The 27,954-nt window shown below is 53.7% G+C and overlaps 1 protein-coding gene across 1 annotated transcript in view; it reads left to right on the forward strand.

Annotated features, from left to right (window-relative positions):
• Positions 1 to 1,857: 1,857 nt before the first annotated feature.
• The window catches only part of SH3BP4 (SH3 domain binding protein 4), a 32,621-nt gene continuing 6,524 nt past the window's right edge, over positions 1,858 to 27,954 (forward strand). The window contains exons 1-3 of the mRNA XM_041400241.1: positions 1,858 to 1,883; positions 23,152 to 23,348; positions 25,572 to 27,922. Of these exons, the coding sequence (XP_041256175.1) occupies positions 23,231 to 23,348; positions 25,572 to 27,922 (2,469 nt within the window). The 5' untranslated portion in view covers positions 1,858 to 1,883; positions 23,152 to 23,230. The remainder of the gene's footprint in view (positions 1,884 to 23,151; positions 23,349 to 25,571; positions 27,923 to 27,954) is intronic.

Consider the following 27,954-nt stretch of genomic DNA (forward strand, 5'->3'; position numbering starts at 1 on the left):
GAGAGCATCCCTGCCCCTGCAGGGGTTGGATGAGATGGGCTCTAAACCATCCCATGGATTCGTGATTCCGTGATCCTCCTGCTGAGGAGGATCCATGCTCCAGCCCTGGAGAGGGGATTGGTGTGGCTGAGTTTGGGGCTCATCAGACCCAGGTCGGGATGCCCAGCTCCTATCCACAATTCCCAAGGCAGCATCAGAGCAGAAAGGAGCTGCTCTCTTCCCCAAAAAAGCTGGCTACACTCACACACCTGACCCAGGGGAATGTCATCCTGGACCAGCCCTGTTCCTAAGAACTGTCATGCCGACAATTTCCACCCAGATTTGTGCCTGAGAAACACCACTGAGGGGAACGCGTTGAGAAATGAACTTTACCGTGGAATTCCTGCAAGATGGAATCCCAGCACCACAGAAAAGCCTGGCCTCCTTAGGGCATTCTGTCCAGGGCTGATTGCTCCCTGCTATTGCTGCCTTGCTCTGAGCTGCTCCTGGGCACTGCAAACCTCTCAGAAAACAGAGAGGGATGGGTGCAGGTGAAATGCTCATCCCTCCATCCCAGGCTCGGCACCAGCAACGTGCCCAAGGCACATCCTGAGCGCTGGGAAAGCTGCTCCCAGGATAAGCAACTGTTGTCACCCACAAATTGCTGATTTTTAATGGAGTCTAAGTACGGTTTTGGCACCTGGAGATGTGGTTTTTCCCAAGGGATCACGAGGATGCTGATTTGGAACTGCAGATTCTTGTACACCTCCTCCTGCCCATTGGAAAAGACATTTTTATCCCCAAAGCTACTCAAGGTGCCAGCCCAAGACAGGAATAAATTTGGACTTTCCAGTACCCAAAAGATGGGAAATCACACCAGAGATGGAAAAGAGGAATAAACCAGCAACTCAGACACCGATGTTAAGAAGAGTTCTGCAGGAGCAGAAGGACAGGAGCACCCCAGGCTCGGTGCCAAGGCATGGAAGGGGCCAGCACCCAGCCCAGCTCCATCCCAGGTGCCACCCCAGTGTTTTCCACTGGCAAAACAGGATGGAGGTGCCCTGTTGCAGCCAGAGAACCGGGTTAGCCGGCTGCAGGGAGCTCCCCTTGGAGAAACCCCAAAGCTCCCAAAATAACTGCAGAAAAGAGCTCCCAAGGGTGCTTTCTGTGTGGCTTCTTTTGGGGAGCCAGGAAAAAGCTGGGATGAGGCTGGGAAGTCCCAGCTGACCCCCGGGATGGGGTCTGGCCACACAAGGACTCGCAGGCACCCCGCTTTTGTCCCGTCTCCTTCTGCCGTGCTGGGCGCAGGAGGAGCCAGCACCAGGAAGAGGAAATTTAATCATCAGATCCCGATTAAACCCAGGAAAAAACAAGGAGGGGGTGGGAAGAGCAGTGGCTCGAGTAGCCCAGACCCATCTGCTCCAATATTTCTCGCTCAGCTGCTTTTCCAAAGGGTGTTCCAAGCGGAGATGGCCACCGTGGGGCTGTTGGTGGCCACCATCTCTGGGCGCACTTTGTATCCATGCCTGTCCTGCTGGTTGATGCTCCTGGTAGCCCATTTCCTAACCCTGCATCCCAGCCAGGCAGCACAACCGCAGGGCAGGATGCTCCCTCAGTCTATGGGATTTTTAGGGAGCACAACCCCCTTTTTCCAGCGTTAGGGAAGGCTTGGAAGCCGCTCTCTGACTGTGGTTAACTCAAGAAACCTGAGTTCAGCGTTTTCCTCCGTGTTTCCCCTGCCTTTCCCACCCTGGGAGAGCAACAGGGACGGGATTTCTGCTTTACCAGGATTTTGCAGCTTCGTTTCCTTGACAAAAACGGCCAAAAAAAGGGGGAGGGGGGGGGAATAAACGTGGCTCGCACTCGCCCCTTGCACAACCGTGCCGGTGTCGGAGCGGGCGCAGGTGAGAGCCGGGAGCCGGGAGAGCCCGGGGGCTCCCGGCGCTGGGAGCGGCTCCCCGCGGGCTCCCGGGGCCGCCGGGGAAAAGTTTGTAGCGGCGGGAGGGCGGCGGTGGCGGTGGCGGTGGAGGGTCGGGGCTGAGCGGGCGGCGGAGCGCGGGGAGGCGGCCGGGGAGAGCGAGAGTGAGTGCGAGTGTCCGTGTGTGTGTGACACCCTGTGTGACACCGTGTGTGACACCGTGTGTGTGCTTGTGACCGTGTGTAAAGTGCCCTCTGTGCGTGTGTGTGTGGCTCTGTACGAGTGTCGCGTGTCCGCGTGCGGCAGTGTGACACTGCCTGTGTGTGTGACACTCTGAGTGTCCTCCGTGGGGCTGGCACTGCCTGTGTGTGTGTGTGTGACACTCTGAGTGTCCTCCGTGGGGCTGGCACTGCCTGTGTGTGTGTGTGACACTCTGAGTGTCCTCCGTGGGGCTGGCACTGCGTGTGTGTGTCCTGTTGGTGTCCGAGTGTGTGTCTGTGTCCTCTGTGCGCCACTTTGTGCGTGTGTCCTGGGTGACTGTGCCTGCCACATGTCCCCTGCGTGTGTGACTGTGTCCCTGTGTCTGTGTCCCTGCGTGTGTGACTGTGTCTGTGTCGCTGTGTGTTTGTGTCTGTGTCCCTGCGTGTGTGACTGTGTCCCTGTGTGTCCCTGTGTGTTTGTGACTGTGTCCCTGCGTGTGTGACTGTGTCCCTGTGTGTCCCTGTGTGTGTGACTGTGTCCCTGTGTGTGTGGCTCTGTGTGACTGTGTCCCTGTGTGTCCCTGTGTGTTTGTGACTGTGTCCCTGCGTGTGTGGCTCTGTGTGACTGTCCCAGCTGGGACGCTCCGGAGAGTTCGGGGATGCTTTGAGCCGCATCCCAGCGGCTGTGCCTGGCGTGCGTTTTCCTGGAGGGTTTTCCCAGCTCGCCGAGGGCCCGCTGACCTCTCTGCTCCCCGCTGGCTGCCTGGGGGATGCTTTGGGAGCCAGGGATGCCGCGCAGAGCTCGGTTTTCCAGCCGATGCTGGGTGGGAGAGGTGGAGTTGTGCAGGTGTGCGCTGTGCTGCAGCCTAGGGCTCCCGGGAACAGCGATTTTTTGGGATTCCTGGCTGTTCAGCCTAAGTGGAGGTTGCTTAGGCTCGGCATAACTTGGGTACAGAGGGGGACAGTGGTGGCTGGGAGGTTGTTCTGTGCCTAAATGAAACCATGTTACATCAAAGCCCAAAGCCCAGTGGGATGTGGGATCCGGCAGATGCAAATTCCCAGCTCTGGGATGCCCATCACTGCCTGTCCTTGCTGGTTGATGCTCCCTGAGATTTGCAGTGATTAAGTTTTGGCTGTTAATTAATATATACATTACAAGTTAATAACGCTGAGTGGAGCAGCAGCTTGGGTAGGAGTTGGAGTGGGGGCTGTGTTGTGTTGGCAGCTCTGTCTGGATGCGGAGGCTCTGGAATAAGGATCCATCCTTGGTTTCCTCCTGCCTGACTGCACCAGCGGGATGTTTAAATTTGCCTTAAATAGAAAAAATTACTGGTAATGAGAATAGCATCCTCCTGGGATGGCTTGTAGGTGTGACAGGGGTCAGTGCTGGGTTTGGCAGCTGGGTTAATGCTTGGGCTTGAAGCTTTCAGAGAACTTTTCCAACCTAAATAATTCTGGGATCCTCGGAACGTTCATGTCTCCTCCTGGCTCTTGCTCCTGTGCAGCTGTGTTGGTACCAGACCCTGCAGAGGGGCTACGAGCATCTCTGGTGGCAGCTCTTCTCTCCTGTTCTGCTTTTTCCTTCTTTCATCCTTTTCTCTGGAGAAGCTTGCCCTGTCGAGCTGGGGCTGTCCCATCCCTGGAAGCTTTGGAGCAGCCCTGGTCTGCTGGAAGGTGTCCCTGCCCATGAGGTGAACTTTGAGGTCCTTTCCAACCCAAACCATCATGATTCCCTGATGATTCCCTCAGCCTTCCAGGGTCTCCATGTTCTTCCCACAGTGAGCTTCATCCCCCTGGTCACTCACAGTAAAAGAATTCCCACTTTTCTCACGACCCCCCCTCCCACAGACCCACTGAGCGCATCCCCTCCTGGCTGGGGAATTTTGCAGGCAGAGATGCCAGCTTTCCATGGCTCTCTATTTCCAAAATAACCCCGTTCAGGCTGTGGAAGGGAATGTGCTTTTCAAAAATAGCAGCTTCGTTACTTTTAATCAACCAGAGCCGGAGCAGCGTGGAGTGATTGCAGCCGGCACTCGACATCCTAATTATGTTTGCCTTTTAATGAGAGGAAAACTATTTGCAAAGCTAAAATATTTATTTTAGCCTGGTGGGGTTGCTCGCAAGAGCTTGTGTGGATGGTAAGGAGGTGGTTTAGACACTGTGTGTGTTTTGTTGTTGTTTTTTTTTTTAATGGGTGAAGCATTTAAATGTGGCAAGAGGCTTTTTGTGGCCGGGGCTGTCTGTGCAGAGGGAGACGTGCAGGGGAATTTGCATCCTCCGCAGTCTCCTTGTTTCCAGGGGGCCTGAGAGCTGTGACCCCTCCTGGCTCCATGGGTGGATTTCTGCTGGCAGCTGGCACAGGAGTGAATGCAAATAACCTCACCTCGGGTTTGGCACCTGCCTTTTCTTTCCTGCCCAAAATCCGTCCTGAAAGCACCTGAGCTTTGCGGGCTGGACCGGAGGCTCCACGGGAGGTAGTGAGGAGGTGGGATAGGTTTTTATAGAATCGTGGAATTTCCTGAGCTGGGAGGAACCCACAGGGATTGTCCAGTCCAAGCCCTGGCCCTGCACAGACAGCCCAACAATCTCACCCTGTGCACCCCTGAGAGCATTGATCAAATGTTCCTTGGGCTCTGGCAGCCTGGGGCTGTGCCCTTTCCCTGGGGGAGCCTGGGCAGTGCCAGCACTCTCTGGGGGAAGAAACTTTTCCTAAAATCCAACCTAATCCCCCTCTGACACAGCAAGCCATTTCCTTGGGTGCTGTGTCCCTGGCCACAGGGAGCAGGGGATGGCAACACCCAGGAAAGTTTCGTAGCCAAATGTTGACTTCCCTGGTGACCAATGATGAGTTAGCTTTGAAACAAGGGATCAACCCACTGGGAAATGTGTTTCTGCCTATTAACTGGGATATCTTAGCAACTGGGAATCTCTGCTCTGGAGCCAGGCTGGAAGAGCTGGGGGTGCTCATCTGGAGAGGAGAAGGCTCCAGGGACACCTCAAAACCCCTTGCAGTGCCTAAAGGGGCTCCAGGAGAGCTGGAGAGGGACTGGGGACAAGGGATGGAGGGACAGGACACAGGGAATGGCTTCCTACTGCCAGAGGGCAGGGATGGATGGGATATTGTGAAGGAATTGTTCCCTGGGAGGTGCTGGCACAGTTTTTAGACAAGCTGTGGCTGCCCCTGGATCCCTGGAAGTGTCCCAGGCCAGGCTGGACACTGGGGCTTGGAGCAGCCTGGGACAGTGGAAGGTGTCCCTGTCCACGGCAGGGGGCAAAATGGGGTGAGCTTTGAAGTCCCTTCCAACCCAAGCTATTCTGGGATTTCTGATGGCTGCAGTGAGGTGTTCATGGAGAGCAGAGTGTGGGGCTCCCCTGCCCTCTGGACAGTGCCCTGCCAGGATGCAGGAGCCATCTCCACTGCCAGCACCAGGTCAGGATCCATGCAAGCCGCTCCCCAAAATTTACAGAGCGAGGTTTAAAAGCACAGAACTCATCCCCCATCACTTCCCTCAGCAGGAGCTGCTTCCCTGGGCTCCCTCCTGGCCAGCAATGCCTGCATTAACCCTGCCCAGGGCTTGGGCACAGGGCTGGCATTGTCTGGGGGCCTCGGCAGCGCCGTGCCAGCCTTGGCTGGGGCAGGGAGCACGTGGCTGTGCCAGCCCTGGCACAGGGAAAATCCCACCGATGCACTGGGAAGCAGAGGCTGGAGGGGCAGGAGAAAGCCTGGGCTGCTCCTGGTGGGGCTGAGCCCCGTCCCTGGAGGAGCTGAAGGGTTGGTGTCACCAGCCTGTGGGGACACCAGGGCAGCTGTGCTGGAAATGCTGAGGCTGCAGGGTTTGTTGTGTTCAGAAGGGTTTGCAGCCCCAGCTGGCTCTGTGGCCATAAGTAATGCTTGGGGTTTCAGGAAGGGGGGAAAGGAAAAGGCTCTTGCAGGACCTGCAGCTTTGGCACGTGCATGTCCTGACAAGTCCCTTTGCTTCCCAAACAAAACTTGCTCCCAGCAGCTCAGATGTGGTTTTTAGTGCTCAAGTGATGCCCCAGTTCCATTAGCACCACAACCATCCAGACTGAAGGATAATTTTTGAGGGTACCTGTGGCATCTCCCCCCTCTTTGTGCTCCTCCTTGCAGCCTGGGGTCCTTAATTTCTCCTGGTGGTCCTTGGAGTGATTTCTGTGTATTTCTGTTTCTGTGAGCTCCTGAAGTGAGGGAGTCTGGATAGGGGTGTGTGGATGGCTCACAGCAGCAGGGAATGCAGGAATGCATATGAAATTCCTCTGCTGCCTCAGGGGGGGCTGCAGGTCCAGGTGTTTCAGTTTTTCGTGGATCAAAGAGCAGACCATAAAACTTCCAACTCTTCGTGGTGCCCCTGGGTTGGATTTTTGTCCCTCTGCTGGTATTTTGGGTGGGTCCCATGTTTTTGGGAGGAATCATCCAGTGTGCCACAAGCAGAACTTCCTGGCTTTAATCCCATTCTTTGGTGGCCAGGCTGTGCCACTCCACTGGGAACCTCTTGAGCCCATGGGGAATTTCTATTTTTAACCTGCTGGTTCTGTGTGGATTTGTGCAGGGGGTTATTTTCTGCGCCGGGAGCCGTTCCCATTCCCAGCTGGCATATCAATGGGAGAGTCATGCTCTCATTCCCCAGCTCCTGGGGCTAAAAAAGTGTTCCTGCTTTTCCCTACCTGAGTGGGTGTTCCTGCTCCCAGGAGAGAGGTTGTGCCAAAGCCAGCTGTGGGAAGATGGCACATCCCATCTCCTGTTTGTAGGATCATCACAGAGTCCCAGACTGGTTTGGGATGGAGGGGACCTTAAAGCTCATCCCATTCCACTCTCTTCCAGTGGGCAGGGACTTTGCCAATTCCTCCTTAATACCCAGTTTCTTTCATTTTGGGAGAATAAATTCGTAGCCTCAAACCTCTGTATGTGAAAATACAGAGGTGGAAGGTGGCCCAGCCACTTGCTTTGTAATTGCTCCAGTGTTTCTTCAAAATGAAAGAGAGTTGGTTTCGATGGGATATTAGGAAGGAATTCTTCCCTGTGAGGTGCCGGCACAGTTTTCCCAGAGCAGCTGTGGCTGCCCCTGGATCCCTGCAAGTGTCCCAGGCCAGGCTGGACACTGGGGCTTGGAGGAACCTGGGATAGTGGAAGGTGTCCCTGCTCATGGCAGGGGTGGAATGGGATGGCCTTGAAGGTCCCTGCCAACCCAAACCATTCTGGGGTGGGGTCATTCTTCATCATCTGGCTGTTTTTGTGTAAATTGGAGGGGTGGTGATGCACATCTGATTTGCAGTCCTGTTAAATGGTGGGGAAAGCTTTAATAATTAATAATAACGATGATGTGAAAGCCTTTCCTTTTCACTGTTCATTCTCTGGAGTTGCTTCCTCTCCTGCCCCATGGGAGGGTCGCCCTGGGGACCATCCCATCATTTTTGAGAGAGGAAATCACTGCCATGGAGCCAAACCAGATATTTTCCAGCTGGCTCCAGAAAATCTTGAGCCAGCAGAGACTCCTGGCTGTGCTGTGGGGTCCTGGGGCTGCCTTGCTCAGCTCATCCCGTGATGCACAAGCTCCCTGCTTCCCTCTCTCCAGGGGTAAATCCAGCTGCTGCCCTTCTCCTGCCCTGCCTGGCCACTCCACCTGGATCAAGGGCTTTAGGTCATCCCCAGAAAGTGTTCCAGGTCGTTTTTGGGGGGCAGGGTTGGCGTGGTGTGTGACCTCGTTTGAGCAACGCTGGCTGTTTCCTTAGGAACAGGGAGAAGAAGGCTTTTTTGGGATTGAACAACGGGTCAGTGCAGAGGAGCAGGGCAGGAGGTGTTCTATGGGCACTGCTGCTGGAAGCTGTGATCCCAAAGGTCTTTTCCACCCTGAGTTATGAATCTGGGATAAGTCCAAGAGTGGGTTTGGTTGGACTTCTCAGTGTGTCCAGGGCTGGGTGCGGCATCCATCGTTCTGTTTGGTGTGGTGGGGGAAGGTGCTCAGGTTATCCCCCTAAAAACACTTCCACAGGCAAAGTGTGGAGAAAGAGGGCAGGAAAAACCCCCAGGAACTGGAGTGATGCAGTGTTCAGATGGGGAGTTTAGCCCAAAGCCTCCCCAGTCTCACACACCTCTGGGACCGAGCGCGCTTCAGCCCGGGCCGTGTCTGATGTGAAATCCCTAATTCCTGCCTCATTCCCTGCTGCCGCTCCGTCCTCTTGGCTCACATCCGTTCCCAGAGCAGCCAGGGGAGCTCTGCTGGGTCCCTCAGTGCAGAGGCTGCCACAGCTAAAATTAAACAAAGAGAAACTTCCCATTTTTCTGCGAGCGCTCCGGCTTCCGGAAAATGGCAGCGCTGGAGGCAGGCAAACAAAACAAGGCGTCCCTGGCCGGAGAAAAAAACCTCCTCACCTCAGAGGCATTTCCTTGCTTTCTTTTCCCCCTCTCCAGCCTCTCTCCCTCCCCATCCTGGCTGCTCCATTGAAAACCTGCCATCAGATTAGGGCTCCCGGGGTGGGGTTGCTCTGGGAAGCGTTTCCCAGGCGGCAGCCTGCTTGGAAAGCCAGCCTGGGGAATCGCTCTGCTCTCTGCCCCAAATCCCCTCACCCCCTGCTTATTTTGCCATGAACATCCTCTGCGAGGGGGGTTTTTGGGTGCGTGTGGATCCACCTGTGGGGCAGGTTGAGCTGTTGGAATCCTTGAGGAAGTGCAGGGAATAGTTCCCAGTGGGCCTGGGAGAAACTGGTCCTTGCAAAGGATAAGGTTTGGGGGTAGGGAAAAAAAGAGATGCTTGGGTGCATGCTGAAAAAAAAGAGATCCGTGAGTCCATCCCATAAAAGCAGGACCAGTGTGAGTGTATCCTGCAAAAAAACAAAAAGGAGGAGGAGGTAGGGGTGCATCCCAGAAAAAGGAGGAGGTGGGGAGTGCATCCTGCACAAAAGGAGGAGGAGATGCATGAGTGCGTTCCAAAAAAAAGCTGGAGCGGCAGATGTGTGGGTAGATTCAGGATAAAAAGAGCTGTGCTGGAGATGAGGGTATCCCTCAAAAGGAGGAGATGCGAGTAAATCCCACAAAAAAGGGGAAGCAGGAGGGGGTGCATCCCAGAAAACAAAAGAGAAGATGGCCAAGTGCATCCCACAAAAAGGAAGGAGGAGAAGTGCATCCCACAGCTTGTCCTCCCTTGCTCCAGTTCCTCCTTCCCTGTGGCTGCAGGTTCCCTGGAGCAGCCTCCCCAGGAGTGGTACCTCTGCAGGGATGCATCCTGTGGTTGCTCAGATGGGACAAGTGGATTTTTTGGGGAAAGGGGAGGAAAACCTGGCATCCAGCACTGGGAGGGGTTATTTTGTGGGTGGTTTATGTCTTTTTTTTTTGATACCAGCTTCCTAGAAAGCGTCTCCTTTCAGCAGCTGAGCTTAGCAGGGAGTGAGACCACAACACAAGACTTTCCTGGAGTCTTTGGAAGTATTTTCCTTGGTTTTCTGGGAATGGACCATGGACAAGGTGTTTGTTATCCCTGGAGAGTGGCAATTACCTCGTCAGCAAAGCAGAGCCCCTGTGCTGCCAATGCTGCCCTCAAAATTCCAAGAGTTGCCTGGGAAGCATGCTCTGCGATGGGGACATCGCTGTGGTGCTCTCCTCCCCTGCCTGGCTCTTCACATCCTGCAAATAAGTGAAGTTTTGGGGGATTTGGGGTTGGTTTTTTCTCCCTGGGAGTTGTTGGAGCCAGCCAGTGCTGCAGAGGAGCAGCTCGGTGCCATCAGTGCTTCCAAGTAATTTTTTCCATCTCTCCTGCTGCTCCCGAGCTGTGGCCCCTGCTCCCCAGGGAGAGCTGCCTGAAAGTTAGTCGCTGCTGAAAAACACTTTAATTAACTCAATTAGCCAGATGGTCCATCTGGGCTCCTGCAGAGCCTGATGAGATCCCTGGAATGAGGTTGCAGGAGCTCCACCCTGGTGACGGTGATGGAGAGGACACAGGGACTCATCCAGATCCCCATGGATTGTGCTGTGCTCTCCAGAGCATCCCTTCTCCTGGACCTGCCATGGGAGGTGTTTGACAAGGGCATGGAGTGACAGGACAAGGGGGAATTGCTTTAAACTCCCAGGTTTAGAGGGCAGGGATATTTGGAAGGAATTGTTCCCTGGGAAGGTGGGCAGGCCCTGGCACCCGGAGCAGCTGTGGCCACCCCTGGATCCCTGGAAGTGTCCAAGGAGAGATTGGATGGGGCTTGGAGAAACCTGGGACAGTGCAAAGTGTCCCTGCCCGTGGGAATGAGATGGGCTTTGAGGTGTTTCCAGCCCAGAGCATTCCATGGCTGTGCACCTGGCCCTGCCACGGGACATCCCTGCGGCTCCTCCCAGGGCAGAGCAGGAGCTCCTGAAACATCCACCACATCCAGGACATAGCCAGGCGTGGAAAGAGTGAGCAGAGGAAAGCCCTGCAGGCTGTTTGAGCAGAGGAATGCGGGGCCCTGGAGCAGGGATTTGGGAAGGGGGAGGGTTTAACCCCCTGTCTGCGCTGTGACCTTTCCATCCCGGCCTCAGCTCCCTGTGCTGGGCTCTGTTTTAAAGCTTGGCCACACAGGCACCCCGAGGGAAGCTGGTTTTCCTGGCTGGGATGGGAACCTGAGTGCCTGGCAGGTGGAGATGCATCCTTGAGGCAAAAGAGAGGAATGTGTGTCCTGGAGGGTTTGGATACCACTGGAAAATGGCGCAGGGAAACTGAGGCACAGCTTTTCTCCGCAGGAAGGTTAAACCGTGGTGCCTGCGGTCATGGTGCCCCTGTCTCCAAAAACGGGCTCTAAGATCACTCCAAAACGGCTCCTGGTCGGGGTGGGGAAATGAATCAGTGTGGGAATGTTTGCTGTTGGGCCTCATTTTTCAGAGATTGTGATCACCGAGTGGCGATGCTGCACCGGCTGCTCCCCTGGCTTGGGGAGGGAAGCGGGGAGGTGTTTTGCTCTGGGAAAGGGCAGGTAATTCCTGCTTTGAGGCAATGGAGCTTGTGAAAGTGGGACGCAGGGTAATTCCCAGCGGGAGTGCTGGCAGGGCTGGTGGTGCTGCTGGGAGCTACCAGGATGCAGAGCATCTTCCTTTGGAATGAGCATTCAGTGCCCAGTGCTCCTGCCTGGAGGGCTCCCAGCTCATCCTCAGCTCCAAAACTGTGCAGAGTCCCAGTAACTCCCTGATCCCTTTCTTCTTCTGTGGATGGGAATCATTTGGGAGCAGAAGTCTGAGCCTATCCATGGAAATCCCACGCTCCACAGGGCTGTGAACACTTCTGCCTCACTTTTGCCTTTCACCAGAAAATCCTCATCCCCCTTCCTGCACAAAAAAAAAAAAAAAAAAAAAAAAAAGTGAGTAATGCTGGAGAAATTTGGGATGAGGCCCAGCAAACGATCGGATATCCGGCTAAGCAGGGCTCTGACTTTTGGACTGAAAGCTCCCAAATGAATAAATGCAGCAGGAGGAATGGCAGATTTTGAAGGATTATGTTTTGCTCTGGTTTATCTCTCTTTAAATCTTCACTCTGCAAAACTTGGGAATGGCTTATTTTTCTTTTTTTTTTTTATTTAATCGCCTCAATATATTTGTTTTATGCTCGGGTAATAACACATTTCCCGTCGTCCTGTTCAAAGCAGAGCGGATGGTATTTAAAAATAATACTGGTGCCAGTTGTCTTATGATGCACATCATGTGTTCTGGCTGTAAATGTTGTTTACTGGGATCATGCATGGCAAAAAAAAAAAGCTGAATTCACTGCAAAAGTGGCTTATTGGGAGGCTAAAATGCCAGTGGATGTTGCCCTAAGGAATGATGGGTGGTGGTGACTGTCTCCCTCTTGGTTTTCTTTCCTCCTTCTGGACCCTGCTGAAAAAGTTCCCATTTTTTTTCCTGTTGATCAAGTACTTAAGTCATTCTTCTAAATATAAATCTCTCCTGATGCGTCAGCTGTGCCTGGGATTTCACTTCTTTTATGTGGCACTTCAAGCAAGTTTTAATTAAAAAAAAAAAAAAAGAGAAAGGTCCATCTGCATTGGTTTGATATTTAGGGAGTTTTTTTCCTCATCAGGAGCGTGTCTAATTCCAGCCTGACCCTACAGAGTCCTGCAGGCTGCATGTGGTGTGCTGGAGAGCATCCTCAGCTCCTGGAAAGTTCTTGCTTGTGTCCTTCTTGGAAACAGGGAATGGTTTGGGTTTGGAAGGGGCTTAAAAGCTCACCTCATTCCAGGGCAGGGACACTTTGCACTATCCCATGTTCTCCAAACCCCATCCAGCCTGGCCTTGGATCCAGGGGCAGCCACAGCTTCTCTGGGCAGCCTCTGCCAGGGCTTCCTCACCCTCCCAGGGGACAATTCCTCCCCAGTATCCCATCTCTGTCAGTTTAAAGCCATTCCCCCTTGTGCTGTCCCTCCAGGCCCTTGTAAATCATCTCCCATTCCCTGGAATTCCTGGTCTTTTCCTCAGGGTTGCTTTCAGTCAGTGCTGCTTGTCCTGGCAGGGCTGTCCCATCGCTGGCACCAACATCTGCTGGATGTGACCAGCAATGAGGTGTGGAAGAGCTCCATCCTGACAGGGAAAAAAAAACCCAAAAAACTGGGATGTTGATGTTGCTGTGGGAGATGCTGAGAACAGGAGGTGTTGTCTGAGCAGGTTTGCTGCCATGGATTTGCCTTGTCCAGCCAGGAGCCCGCTGCCTGCAGCCCCATGTTTTGGGTCTGGAAATTAAAAACACATCGCCGTGCTTGTCAGAGCAGCCTCTGAGCAGAGCTGGTGGTGGGATTGAAGTTGTTCTCCACAGGAATCCATAAATGGAGGGGGTCCTGGGAATGTGCCTGCAGAGCCAGGGAGTCTGTCCCTGAGCACGTGGGGCTTTTTAACCTCAGTTCAGTCCTTGCTTTTTGAAAAGAGGTGTTCTTGTAGAGACAGAGGACAAGCTTTGGGGTCTGCTGCATCCCCTGTGTGGCTCTCAGTGGCTTTGTCTTGTTTCCTCTAATCTGGGCACTTGGTTGGCCCAAAACCACCCCTCATCACAGCTGGTAGCGCTTCACCTCTCATTCAAGCTCCCAACATCCAAAATTTAGCTCTGTGCTGTCTCGCAGATGGGAATTGAGCAACCTGGTCTGGTGGAAGGTTTGTTTGCCTATGGATGGGCAAAAAAGGGCTTTAAGGTCCCTTCCAACCCAAACCCTTCTGGGGTTCTGTGAAGTCTCAGTGGGAATTTCTGGGATTCTGTGAAATCTCAGTGGGAATGAAGGGAGCACATGGCTCTGGGGCTCCAGCAGGGAGGCTCTGAGGTTCCTCTTGGGCAAGGAGAAGCCAGGGCAGGTCTGTCTCCTTCCAGCCTTGCCTGAGGCTGACTTCTTGGGGCCAGCAGAGGGGGAATAACTTGTCCTCTGGAAATGTTCCCTCTGTGGTGGCTCAGAGTTGTCCCTTTTTTAAGGGATGCTCCTGTGTCTGATGCACACGTGGGAGGTGTCTTGTCCTTACGAGTGCAGTGCAGAGTTGTAGAAATTACTCCACTCAAGCTGTACAGCTCTGCCTTGAGCAGGGAACAACCTGCTGTGGCTCTAGGATGACTTTCAAGTATCATTTTAATTTTGCCTGGTGACTAATGCTGCAAAAAAATGTGTTTGAGATTCAATCCTGCTCCGTCCAGCAAGGAGAGTAATTTTGAGCAAAGGTTTTTGCCGGATTCGCATCAATTACTATTTTTGCGCCAAAGCATCTTGCTAAATGAGAGGGGCATCTATCCCCAAAATGGCTAAATGTTGTGCCAGGGGTTATGTCCTGGCCCAGAGAAGCAGCTTTGCCATCACACGTGGTGGAGGCTGCAGAGAGGGAATTTTGGCTTTTTTTGGGGCCGCGTTAATCCCAGCCTCGCGCGTCCTTAAACTGACGCAGAGCTGCAGTTCAAAGTGCGTGCCTTTGTTTGCAGATAGAGCCTGCCCATAAACATTTGGGGCTTAAAAATGATGAAATTGGTTTCTTATCAGCCATCTGACCCACGGTGATGGGACTGAGCAGCTCTTAACCTGGCCAGGCTGAAACAACAAAACCCCGGAGCTCTGACAGGTGGGGGTGGGTGGTGTTGTTTTGGGTTTTTTTCCCCTTCACGGCACTCCTGATGCTGTGGAAAACGCTTGGAGCCACTGCTTGGATGCTGTCTGACCTCCCTCACCCCCAGGCTGAGTTAATTTGCAGGTTGCACGGAGTCTCTGTGCAGTCTGATGGGCTTTAATTTCGGGGTAATTAATTAAACAAGCAGGCGCGGTGTTTGCTCTTGTGTTGCATAAACAGCAGCCGGTTTTGGTGTATCTCAGGCACCCTCCTGGCTGGCACAGGTAGGTGTCTGCACCTGGAAAGCTCATTCCCACCCCTGGAGAAGCTCTAAGCTAAATTAAAGCAAGGACTTGTGCTGCAGAAAACCACCTAAAATGAGCCACGTGGTCTTTGTGTTCACCTAACGGGTGTGGAGTTGAAAGCCTGCTCTGGATGGAGGCAGGAACACTTTCTGGGATGGGTCTGCAGCTGGCTGGGTTTGCAGGTGAGACCAAAGTCAAGATGTCCTAATCCAGGCTCTGGTTGGTGGTTTAGGTCAGATATTAAGAAGAAATTCCTCCCTGAGAGGGGAAGGGCAAGGCCCTGGCACAGGGTGCCCAGAGCAGCTGTGGCTGCCCCTGGATCCCTGGAAGTGTCCAAGGCCAGGTTGGACCCTGGGGCTTGGAGCAGCCTGGGACAGTGGGAGGTGTCCTTGCCCATGAGACAAACTTTAAGGTCTTTCCCAAGCCAAACCATTCCATGATTCTCTGATCTGTCCCCACATCTTCTTCCTGCTTGCATCATCACCTGGGAGTTTGCTCTCCAGGTATCTCTGCCCTCTTTCTGACATGGGAATCTCTGGTTTGTGAGATTGGATCAGGCATGGAGCATCCCGTGATGCAGCCAACCCCCATCTTTCCTTCCCAGGAGAAGACCAGCAACTCCAGCAAAGGGTTAAGCTACTTAAACCCAGGTGTCCTGGGCAATCTCGTTTGGGAATGTTTACCAAAGAGGAGCTTAAAAAACCCTGCTGTTTTGAGGGAATTCTTTGCAATGTGCTGATTCGTTTTGTTTCTGCTCAAAGAGAGGAAAGAAAGGAGGTTTTTGGCTCCTATCAGCATTTTCAGCATAGCTGGGGGTGTCCTGTAATCCAGCAGCAGATCAGTGATGGATTAATCAGGAAGGTGTGCTAGAAAATTAAGCCAGGGGGGTGGTTTTGCCCCAGCTTGAGCAAGTTCTTGGAATCCAGAGAGGTTTCATTCCTCATTGCTTGGTGTCCAGGTGGCAAGCTGGGAAGAAGACCCTTTGTTTTTCCCAAAAATGAACCTCCTGACTGAGGATACCTGGAGATGGATCTTGGTGGAGTACTTGGGCTGGGAGAGCTGCATGGAGCTGTCTGTGAAGACCTGCTGGGAGCTGCCTTGTCTCTGGTGGTCTGCAGCTCATCTCTGGAGCTTTGTGTTGTCCTCCCTGCACCAGCTGTGGTGGCAGCCTGTCCAGCCAGCAGCAGGAGTGACTTTCTTGTGCCTGCCCTTCTCTGGTCGCGCTGGTGGGACTGGTTTTCCAGCCAGGAACAAGGAGAACACGTGGCATTGCAGCAGCTCCTCTCCGTCAGGCAAGGGCAGAATCAGTGAAGGGTGATGGGGACAGGGCTCTGAATGTCGATGCAGTTAAAGCTCTGTCATCATCTCCTCTTGGGGAAGCTCAGCAGGTCAGGGACTTTGGGTTTTGACAGCTCTTGAAGGCCAAATTAGCATCCAAATTATCTGAGGAAGGGGAAGCTACCGGGACTGCGGCTGGAGGGTGGGAAGATAGTGAGCTGCGCCGGGATTTTCTCAATTAGTGCCTTTTGCCTTTGAGCTTCTGTGGATCTGGTTGGTTTGAGGGGGGCTGAGCGGCCCCTCTTGGATGATCATGAGATGGTTCTTGCAGCACCCACAGAGGTGGGAAGTGTTTCCCCTCCTTTTGACTTCCAGGGTTTCTCTTACTCTGGGCTTTGTTGGTGTTGGCCTGAGATCTCCTGGGTGACTATGGTTTCTGTGTGCATTGTCCTGGTGATTCTGGCAGGATCTTTTCTTTAAAAGTGTCTTATTGTGGCTCTGGAAATCTGGGTTTCATTTCTCCTCTACCACTGATTGCCTGTGTGAGCTTGGGCTGTTGCCTGATCCAGCTCAAATCTGAGTTTCCCTGCTTTGAGAGACCTTGGGTCCATGCTTTTGGCCCTAAGCATCCTTCAGGAACAGTCTTGCTTTGGCTGTTGGCCAAACTCTTGGGCTTGTGAAGGACTTTGGAGGGGCTGTGAGGGCTTGGAGGAAGACAGTTCTCTCCTGGACTCCTGTTCCATCCAAGGGTTTTAAAGCCTGAGTTTATGGCTTTTATGTTTAACTCCTCTGAGAGCACAGCACTGGATGTGGCTTTGGGTTTTCGTGGTTTTGTTGGTGCCCATGGGACTTGTCTGGATTAAACTCCTTGCCCTGCCAGAGGAGCATCCATCCACAGCTCCCTGTTAAAAAGCCAGAACACCTTTGGGAGTGCCCTGCCTGAATTAGGAAGTGTTTTTTTCTTTTGGAAGAACATTGAGCAGACAGCAGGGGCAGGGTGGACCAGGACTGAACTCTGCCTCTTCTGATACGAGGGGTGGTGGACATCAGATGAGACCCTGTTCCTGGTGGAGATGAGTTTCCCATTGCCTTTCCAGCCCATCTGTGCATTTCCTTGCTGCAGGACATTGTGGAGACAGAAATGTCTGTGGGTTCAGGGAAGGACTGGCCAAGCCCTCCCCTGGGCAAGAGGTCCAGGCAAGGCTGCAGAGCAGTCCCCACCGTGGTATCCTTTGATCTCACCAAGAGATGTTTGGGCAGCCAGCACCTCTGGGTTTTTACCCAGCTCTGTGGAATGCAGGAATCTGCTCCTGGGGAGCGCCACGCTCTCCGTGCCGGCGTTTCAGCACCATTCGTTGCACCAAGGACCATCCCACTGGTGACATCCCTCTGCCTTGGTTGTTTTGGGAATGCCGGAGGGGGGGCTGGTCTTGCAGCCCATGGTAGTGTTGGAACCGTGGTAGCAAGTCTGGCTTTCTTTACTTCCCCATGTTATCACGATAGGTGTGTGTGGGGTGGTTTTGTTGCTGCGGAGCAGGAGGACCTGGGCTGTTGTCCCAGGAAAAGCTTTTTTGTGGGCCTGTGAACCTCACAGGTGTTCCTGCCCTCTGCACCACCTCCAGCACCTTCCTGCATTTCCAGGTTCTTTAAACCTCTGTCATGCCAGCACCATTTCCAGGGGTTTGGGGTGGGCTTTGGGGTGCTCGAGGGCGGTGCCTGCATCTCCAGGACCCTCCTCTGCCATGGCATCAGTGCTGGGAAGCAGTAGGAGGTCCTGCAGGGAAAACTCCCTTTTCCCACCCTCAAGACTGACTTATATTTGAGTCTCATTCAGCTGGTGATGGATATCCAGGGGGACTCGTGCTCCAGAGTGGCTGCTATAAAAGGAAGCTCTCCCGTCCTTCCTGCTTTGCCTGTGAAGAACGACATCCCCGGCAGGGAGGCCCTGACCGACACCAGGCACCAGCAGCACACACTCCGCCAAAACTGCCTTCATTCCCCTCCCTTCTCCATCAGCCTGGCTGTGCTTGGCTTGCCCTTGCCCGGCAGCAGGAGCTGAGCCAAGCTGGAGCTCGAGGGCGGGATTTTTCCGTGGGGCTTGGCAGGGAGCGGAGGGCACGGCGTGGCACGGGGCCGGGCGTTGGGTGCAGCCATTCCCACATCACATGGTGGGAGTGGGCTCCAGAGCAATTCCCTGGGACGTGAGGGTGCTGCAAGAGGGATGGGAGGTCCCTGTGCTTCCACAAGTCCTTTCTTGTTTGCTGGAAAAGGGGCAAAAAGTGCCGTGTGCTGTGTTCCTGGCAGCTCCTGGCAGGCTCGTGCTGGGACGGACGTGTGAGTTCACACCAGGCTGTTCTTTCTGGTGCAAAGAGCTGGTGTTTGGTGTTGTCTTAAGGGGTGGTTTTATCTTGGCTTGGCTTGGGTGGGTTTTTTTTCTTTTTTTTTTGGAAGATGAAAGCGTTGGCGTGGCGAATGCAAGCGGTGAAGGAGGAGGAGGAGGAGATAAGAGAGAGGCAGCGGGGTCAGGAATCACCAGGCATGGCTGGCATCACACCTGGAGAATGCTTGGGTCGGCCTTCTGAGGGGAAAATCTCAACAGCAGCCAGCTCTTCCCCACCCATCCCCTCCAGCAAGGCTCATGGAAGAGACCTGCATCACCAGGAGATGAGCCACGAGGTCATCAGTCTGTTCCTTGCCACCAGCTGCTTCCAAAGCCATCCCAGCCTTGCAGGAACTGCCGAGGACCTGGGTGGGGCTGTGCTGATGGTGCCAGTTTCAAGGACGTGTTTTTTCACCTGCCTGAAGATCTGTCAGTACAAGCATGGGAAAAGGAGGGAATTCCTGAGGTGGTGGGATCCTTTTCCACTGGGGGGAAGCATGTGAAGCGAGGGCCAGTGTTGTGTTGTGTCACAGCCATGAGGGAGATCTTGAAGGTGAAGAATTCACAGGGCAAAACCGAGTTCCTAAATCAGATTGTTTGCTAAAGTTTGGAAGTTTTGGTCACTCTGGGGCTTTTTACAGCTTCTTTCGTAGGCCAGTGCCCCTTGCAGTGGGTTGGTGTTATCTGGCACTCCCTGAGCAGCTCCCTCAGGCTGGGCTGTCCCCAGGGTGTGGAGGGGTCTTTTCTGCATTTACTTCCATGGATTTAAGTTACTTGGGGTTTTGTCACTGATAAAAGCAGTATTTGCAGTAAATTCGTTGTGTGGGACAAGTGTTGTGGGGAGCGCTGTGGCTCTGGAACATGAGTTCCTCCCTAGAAAATGTTTAAATTTGTTCATATCCAAGCAAAGCCGACTGTTTTTGAAAGAAACCTCCAAAAACCCTTCTATGTTTGTAGGAGAGCCAGAGAAACTTGACTTTGGAGAAAGAAAAAGCAAATAAAAAGCCATAAAGCAGCAAGAGCCTGGGGTTGATCTTGGCTCTGCTGTGGGGAGAGGATGATGAGGGATTGATTGGAAGCTCCTTTTTTTTTTCTCTGATTTTCAATTTGTGGCCAAGGGTAGGGTGGAAGATTTCCCTTGAGCTTGCACCACAGTCTTGAGAGGCTTTCAATGGATTTTCCAGGGAAAACAGGGGTGCAGGGTGGTAGTTATTACAGAGTTGACCAGCCTTGTGTCTCAGTGGATCCTGTTCCTTGTGCTTCCCACAGACATGGACATGTCCTGGTGGGATGGACCCTGCAGCTCCATCCCAAGAGGGAGGGCTGGGAATGTGGGATGGACGGGGATGTGCGCTGCTCCCTTTGCTGTGGCAGCCCCTGGAAGGAGCTGGCTCCAGCTCCAGCCCTGGTGGTGCTTGGTACCGCCCGGCCCCGCCAGCCCTCCTGGCTCTTATCAGCCCAAATTCCTGCCAGCCAGGGATTTCCCCTCCTGGAGGGGTCCTCTCCCACCTGCACCCCAGCAGTGCTTGTTGGAGAGGACCTGCCCTTGGCCAGCAGCAGATCCTGCTTCCCAGCCTCGGGCTGTGCACTTCTGAGTGTTCCCGTGGTTTTATTACTGCATTTCTTGGCTCCAGGACGTGGGTTCGGTCTTTTTCCCAAATAGCTTTTCCCTGGGTGCCGGTGGTGTGTCTTTGGTAGCTCAGTGTCCAGCCAGAGGTGGGTCCATCCCATAATCCCATCAGGAATGGTGGCTGGGGCTGGGCAGGACGTGGCTCTGCCTGTGCCAGGAGGTCTGAGGGGGGGGGGGGGGGGGGGGGCGCTCCCCTGGGCCTCCAGCTGCATTTCTGGGATAAGTTGTGCCAAAATTTTTGTTTTTAACCTTTTCCATGCCACTGCACGCCAGGAAGTGTTGCGGCTGCGTGTTCAAGTGCTGCAGGAAAGATTTAGTTTCGTTTTTAGTGAAGTTTTAGTAAGTGGGGTTTTTTATTTTAGTAGATGTGACACCGTCACCAGCCCCAGACCTGCTGCTGCTCGGTGCCTGGGGGGAGCTGAGGGAGCAGCTGGAGCTGTGTTGGATTTTAGGAAAAGGTTTTTTTTCCCCCGGAGGGTGCTGGGCACTGCCCAGGCTCCCCAGGGAAAGTTAAATCCAGGGGCAGCACCATCCTTGCCAGGAAGCTGTGAGGATGCACCCATGGAAATCCGCTCCCCAAAGCTTTCTCCAGCTCCCAGCAAAGCCTGCTTAGGATTTGGGAGAGAAAAACGTAACCTCTGTGGGGCCCTGGTGCAGGCAGCTGGATTCGTTGGGATGGGGGGAGCAGGCAGCAGGTCCCCCTGGCTCGGAGGGCTGGATTTGACCCTGCAGCATTCCCTGTCCCTTGTGGGAGGGAAAAGCCAGCGTGAAAAGCAGGTGTGGGTGCCTTTGAGGAGCTGCTGGCGCTGTCAGAGTGTGCTCTGGTCGCCCACTGGTTTCCTTCCCCCCACCATTCATTTGGGATGCTGTTTGTGGCTTTGGGTAAACAGATGGGGCTGGGTTTTTCCCTGATCTATATTTAACCCCAGGCTAAATTTAAAGTGCTTTCAGAGGAGTTTGCAGACCATTGTCTCGGTGATTTCTAAACAAATCTTGCCCCTTCCACCCTTTGTTTCCCCCCACATATCCCTTTTATCCTCACACAGCCTGGATTTGAGGCTTTGCTGGTTACCTCTGCATTCAGGAGCATTTTGGGTCCATCCCCAGCTCCAAAACCCATCCCAAACCCAGCCGTGGGGGGCCTGGCCCCCGTCCTTCAGTGTGCGTGTGCATCCCTGCATCCAGGAGGGACAGACAGATCCAGGATGCTGCTGTCAGGAGAGGAAATACCTTTCCATTCTCCCTCATTTGTGTGTAGATTCCCACTGCTTTTTGAGGCCTCAGGCTTCCATGCAGAGGGGATTTTTCCAGCTGTTTCTCCACACAGCCACATCTGTCAGAGACCTTTAGCAGGAAGCTTCCCATCTCCTTATATAAACAGAGGTGGAGGGGAAGCATTCCTGCAAATTCCAGGCTTGTGGATATGTCAGTGAGAGCTGTCAGGGCTGTAGCTGCCGTAATTAATATAAAATTCATTTGATGCCGGACCAGCAGACAGGTGTTCCAAAACATATTCATGGCTTACACTTGATTTTTTTCCTACTTTGTGCAGTGCTGCCCAAGCAGGGGGGGATTTCGGGATGCCGCAGTGGTTTTATTTTATTTTATTTTATTTTATTTTATTTTATTTTATTTTATTTTATTAACAACATCGTGTACAAAAATCAGAAAAATAGATGAGGTGTGGGGTCTCTAGAGGGAGGCACTGATGTTTGGGGTCTTTCCACACCACCTAGAAAAGTTGCAATCCCAAATGGCATTAATGGGTGGAACTGGGTGGATGGTGAACAGTGCCAGTCAAGGGCAGCATCCTCCCTCCCTTCCTTGCTTCCTGCTGGAGGTTATTCCTGCTTATTCCTGGTTATTCCTTTGTCCTGCCCCTGGCAGCAGCTCCAGGTCCTCTCTCTTACCTGTCCCTGAGCTCTGATAAGCTCAGCCTTGACTCAAAGCCTGGTTTCCCTGTGTTTATTCCCTGCCAAGCCCTTTCCCCTTGGACTGCTCCCAGCAGGACCCGACAGGAGGGGAGGCTCTCCTCCAAGGGGAAATGTTTGCACACAGGTTCTCCCTTCCCTTTTCTGGCTGTATCCCTTCCAGAGCCAGCCACATTCCTGGCATACCAGCCCTGGGGATGGCTTGGGAAGCATTTCAAGCAGGCTGGAGTATCTCCTGCTCAGGCTCTCCCCTGCAAATTTCCTCTTGCTGCATTCCAGAAAAGGGCACCAAATCCTTCAGGACTTGCTGCTCCCCCTCACAGTGCTGGAGGAGACATCAGCTCTGTATTCCCACCTAAGGAATTTGGGTCTGGCTGTTATTTTCTGTTGGATTTCATTTTCAAGCAGAGAGAGGAAAAGAAAAAAAATTGCATGGGAGGGGGAGAAAGGAAGAACAGCATTAGGAGTGGATGAAACTCCCTTTGTAAAACAGGGGATTTGGATATAACTTTTAATTAAAACTTCTATGGTTAAGAACTGCTGGTGTTTTGCAGCCAGGCTGGAATTTTGTGGCAGCTCTGAAGGAGCAGGAGGCAGGGGCTGAATCCAGAATTTCCAGGATGATCCCAAGTACACCGGACAGCATTCCTGCTCCCCGGTGCAAGCCTGGAGTAGCAACTCATGGCTCAGGCTGTGCTCCAGCCATGCCTTCAGCCTTCCATGCTTGTCCTGGCCCCTCTGGCCACTGTCCCAGCTCCAGAGGACACGGGTGACGTCAGGGGAGCTCTTGCCCGTGCTTGCATCAGCCACGACGTTGGTGGTCGGAGTGTCCTGTGGGAACGGGCTCCTTTTCCTCTCAGCTCCAGTGGGCTGATGCAGCTGCTCTTCCACAGGGGTTCTGGAAGTGTTTCTGCAAGTGCTTCTGGAAAAAAAAAAAGAGGGAAAAATTTATTTTTCCATATTTTTTCCTTTATTTTTATTTTATTCACTGCAGGAAGGGATGTTGCTCTGCCTGGTTGGCTGGGTGAGAGGAGAGACAGAGAGCAAGCGGGAAGAGCCAGTCCCCATCCTAGGAGATGCTTCAGTGGGAGAGAGGGATGTGATCCATTTGAAGAGAGAAAAAGCCCGGTCCTGTGGCTCTTCCCTGCTCCCACAGCAGCCTGGTGCTTGGTAGTTTCATAATTGTGTTACAGCAACCTGCATATGCTTGGGAAATGGGGAGAAGGACCAATTTACAGTCCTGGGAGCAGCATATTCCCAAAAAACTCCTAAAGGCCAGAGGGCTACTTTGTTGGGGTTGTGTCCAGCATCATGCAGGACCAGGCTGTCCTTGCTCCCCAGGGGTTTGTAGGCAGCCCTGTGGTCCCTGGGAGCATCCAGGTTGTGTTCCATGATGGTTTAAGGAGAGCAGGATAGGCACCGCAGGATCAGCGTCTGGCTGCCATGGGGGCACCCGGAGTCTTTCTAACACCCTGGCCTTTGTCTCTCTCCCCCAGGCTGGTTCCCCGAGGTGACAGCGGGGTCCCCGTCGCTGGCAGAGGGGCCATGGCCATGTAGTGCCCGGCGGGAGCGGAGATGGCAGCGCAGAGGATCCGGGCGGCCAACTCGGGAGGGCTCCCGCGGTGCAAGTCCGAGGGCACGCTCATCGACCTGGGCGAGGGCTTTGCTGAAACCGCGCTCTGCGACGTCAAAGGTGCCTGGGCATCGCCCCCCTCCTCATTGCAGGCCGTGCCCACCCCCTGGCAGGGCTCAGTGACGCCAGCAAGGCGGTGACAAAGGTGTTTCCCTCTCCCCAGCGCTGAGAGCCTGTGGTATTTTCAGGGTTCCCTGTGGAAGGGAGGAAATGATGAAATCTGTCTCCGTGTTCTTAGAAGGCTAATTTATTATTTTGTGTTATTATATTAAAGAATGCTGTACTAAACTGTACTAAAGAAGAGAGAAAGGATACAGACAGAAGGCTCCAAGATAGTAATGAAAATTCGTGAGTCCTTCCAGAGTCCCGACACAGCCTGGCTGTGGTTGGCCATTGAGTCAAAACAATTCACATGAAACCGATGAAACATGCACCTGTTGGTAAACAATGTCCAAACCACATTCCAAAGCAGCAAAACACAGGAGAGGCAAATCAGATAATTACTGCTTTCATTCTTCTCTGAGGCTTCTCAGCTTCCCAGGAGAGAAATCCCGGCGAAGGGATTTTTCCAGAAAATATGACAGTGACAGGAGCCTGCAGGTTGCTCCTCCAATAATCCTTTATTATATTTTTTTTTCACCTTTTGTTGCTTTTTTTTTTCCTGCTGTGTTTTCCTTTTATGCTGTGTTACCCAGCATAAAAGCTGTGGTCAGGTGGGAGGGGAATTGCTGCTCCCCTGGCAGGAGAGCATCCCAGGGAAAAACTCCAGGTGGAAGCTGGAGAGCGCTGAGGGCCTTGAAAGTAAACAGGCACAAAGGAGATTGTTTTTGCAGGTGTAGCACCTGAACATCAAACACTTGCTGCAAATTAGATGGGTTTTAATGCAAAACTAGGAACTGCTCCTCTTCTCCAAGGGGTTTCAGCACATCCCTGTTAACCCCTGCATGCCCAGCTGGAGGGACAAGGGAACAGCCACTTGCCTGTCTGATCTGACACCAAAAATGCTCCATCCTGCAGGATGACTGAGCTAACAGCGGCTTCCAACCAAGCAGGCTGCCAAAGGAATTCCAATTTAGAGTTTCTATGCAGTTTTCCACTGGATGAATGTCCCCACACCTTTGCCTGCTGGCAGATGAGCATTCAGGATGTGTACAAAACTCTTCTCCTTCCAATACTCAACCCCCCAGGCTATATTTAAATGCCTCTCTTTGCTCAGCTGTATCTTTCCTTGCCTTGTTTCCGTGGGTGAGAAGTGCTGAGTGGAGACTGCAGGGATGTGCAGTCTGAGCTCCCATCCCTTTGTCTCTGGGATTTTAAGGGCTTCCTGTGTTTTTTAAACTCCCTTTTCCTCCCAGAGAGCTCTCGAGCCTGTTGAAGCAGGTGCTGTCCCAGTTCCCTTGCAGCTCCCTGTTGGTTAAAATCCAGCTTTCCTTGTTTTCTTCAGACTCTCTAGGGAGACAGCACACATTTAACCATGGATGGAACATCATCTGCAGCTTGTTTCTAGTGCTTTTTACAGAAACACGTCCTGAAAATGAGAGCAAAGCCAATAAATAGGGCGGCACTGTATGCTCGTCCCAGCCTGCGTGTAAATTGGGATCCCCTGGCAGAAAACAGTGCAGAACTGGCACTTCTGCAGGGGAGGCTGGAGATGCTGCCAGGACCAGAACAGCAGTGTGGGAGGGAGGTGTGGGATTCTGTGAGGGTTCAAACTGGGTAACCTTCAGGACCACAGAATGGTTTGATTTGGGAGGGACCTGAAAGCAGGGACACCTTCCGCTAGCCCAGGTTACTCCAAGCCCCATCCATCCTGGCCTGGAACACTTCCAGGGATTCAGGGGCAGCCACAGCTTCTCTGGGCACATTTCACACATGCAGAAGAGGAGTTACAGCAGAGCAAGAGGGCTTTTAGCCTGTAGGGAGAGTTATCTTGGGTTTGGATAAACCCAAGGGAAGAGAGGTGTGAATATACCAGAAATTTTATGGAGAAAAATACCTGCAGGCTTGAGAGGTTGCCCAGGGAATTAGTGGACCTGCAAGTGTTCAGGAAACACATAGATGTGGCATTTGGGGACATGGCTTAGTTGTGGACCTGGCAGTGCTGGGTTAATGGTTGAACTCGATGGCCTTGGAGGCCTTTTCCAGCTTTAATGATTCAGTGATCCCAAAACTGCCTTAATCACTCAAAACAGCATGGAATGGTGAGCTGGAATAAAGGGCTCCAAGTCAGTGGTGACTCTGCTGAGCATCTCTCACAGTGCTGTCTCCTTCTTGCCCCTGCAGTGCCTTCTCCCAGTGCCTTGCTGGTGGACAACCCCACGTCCTTCGGGAACGCCAAGGAAGTCGTAGCAATTAAGGATTACTGCCCCACAAATTTCACCACCTTGAAGTTCTCCAAGGGGGACCACCTGTACGTGCTGGACACGTCGGGAGGGGAGTGGTGGTACGCCCACAACACCACGGAGATGGGCTACATCCCATCCTCCTATGTGCAGCCCGTCAACCACCGCAACTCCTCCCTCACCGACAGCGGGGTCATCGACAACCTGCTGGAGAGCCCTGACGAGGGCGTCAAGGAGTTGGACCTGCTCGGGGAATGGACTGATGTGAAGAGAAACTCTGCCAAATCCTACCACAACAACCCCTTCCTGAACGGAGTGCAGACCAACCCGTTCCTGAATGGGAATTTGCAAGCAGCGCCTGGCTCGGACAAAGAGTCCGACTCCAGCGTGGCCGTGGATTTGTTGCTCTTTGACACAGCGGCTCCCATGGCGGCTCTGCCCAACAGCAGCCTGGGGAACCTTTTTGATGAGTTTCCCTCCACAAACAGGCTGGATGTGGAGCAGCCCGTGAGAAGGGACAACCCCTTCTTCCGAAGTAAACGCTCCTACAGCTTGTCCGAGCTGTCTGTCCTCCAGGCCAAGTCGGACGCACCAGCGTCGTCGGGTTTCTTCAGCGGTTTGAAGTCTCCCACACCTGAGCAGTTCCAGAGCAGGGAGGATTTTAGGACAGCATGGCTGAACCACAGGAAGCTGGCTCGGTCTTGCCATGACTTGGATTTGCTTGGCCAAAATCCTGGCTGGGGTCAGACGCAGCCGGTGGAGACCAACATTGTGTGCAAGCTGGACAGCTCCGGCGGGGCCGTCCAGCTGCCGGACACCAACATCAGCATCCACGTGCCCGAGGGCCACGTGTGCCCTGGGGAGACGCAGCAGATCTCCATGAAGGCCATGCTGGACCCGCCGCTGGAGCTGAACAGCGACAAGTGCAGCACCATCAGCCCCGTCCTGCAGATCAAACTCAGCAACATGGAGGTGAAGACCTTCATCATCCTGGAGATGAAGGTGTCGGCGGAGGTCAAGAACGACGTGATGAGCAAGAGCCTGGTGGGGCTGCAGTGCCTGCGCAGTGACATGAAGGAGGGGCCCTACACGCCGATGCAGCTGAGCTATTCCTACGGGGACACCATCCAGGTGCAGCTGGAGAACCTGGAGCCCTGCATGTACATCGCGGCCGTGGCGCAGGGCCAGAACATCCTCTACCCTTACACCGTGTGGGATTACATCAGCAAGAAGATCACGGTGGGCGTCTACGGCCCCAAGCACATCCACCCTTCCTTCAAGACCGTGGTGGCCATGTTCGGCCACGAGTGCGCCCCCAAGACCCTGCTGGTCAACGAGGTCACCAGGCAATCCCACAGCCCGGCTCCCGTCGCCCTCCAGCTCTGGGGCAAGCACCAGTTTGCCCTGTCCCGGCCCCAGGACCTCAAGCTCTGCATGTTCTCCAACATGACCAACTACGAGGTGAAGGCCAGTGAGCAAGCCAAGATTGTCCGGGGCTTCCAGATGAAGCTGGGCAAGGTCAGCCGCCTCATCTTCCCGATCGCGTCCCATGACCCCAACGAGCTCTCGGACTTCACGCTGAGGATACAAGTCAAGGATGACCAGGATGCCATTCTGACCCAGTTCTGCGTCCAGACGCCCCAGCCGCCTCCGAAAAATGCCATCAAGCCCACGGGGCAGAGGCGGTTCCTGAAGAAGAACGAGGTGGGGAAGATCATCCTCTCCCCCCTGGCTGCCACCGCCAAGTATCCGGTTTTTCAGGACCGGCCGGTGTTGAGCCTGAAGTACGGGAAGCTGCTGAAGACGGTGGTGAGGCAGAGCAAGAACCACTATTTGCTGGAGTACAAGAAGGGAGACGTCATAGCCCTCCTCAGTGAGGAGAAGATCAGGTTGAAAGGCCAGCTGTGGACCAAGGAGTGGTACATTGGCTACTACCAGGGGAAAGTCGGCCTTGTGCACACCAAAAACGTGCTGGTGGTTGGGAAGGTCAAACCCAGCTACTTCTCCGGGCCAGATCTCACCACCAGCCTGCTGCTGGAGCAGATCCTGAGGCCCTGCAAGTTCCTGACCTACATCTACGCCTCGGTGAGGACTCTGCTGATGGAGAACCTCAGCAGCTGGCGCTCCTTCGCCGACGCCCTGGGCTACCTGAACTTGCCGCTCACCTTCTTCTGCCGGGCGGAGATGGACAGCGAGCCGGAGCGAGTGGCCTCCGTCCTGGAGAAGCTGAAGGAAGACTGCAACAGTGTGGAGAACAAGGAGAGGAAATCCTTCCAGAAGGAGCTGATGACAGTGAGTCTGAGGCCTGGCGAAGGGGGGCTTAG

This window comes from Onychostruthus taczanowskii, unplaced genomic scaffold, assembly GCF_017590055.1.
Source record: "Onychostruthus taczanowskii isolate IOZ18803 unplaced genomic scaffold, ASM1759005v1 scaffold176, whole genome shotgun sequence".
In the NCBI taxonomy this organism is placed as follows: domain Eukaryota; kingdom Metazoa; phylum Chordata; class Aves; order Passeriformes; family Passeridae; genus Onychostruthus; species Onychostruthus taczanowskii.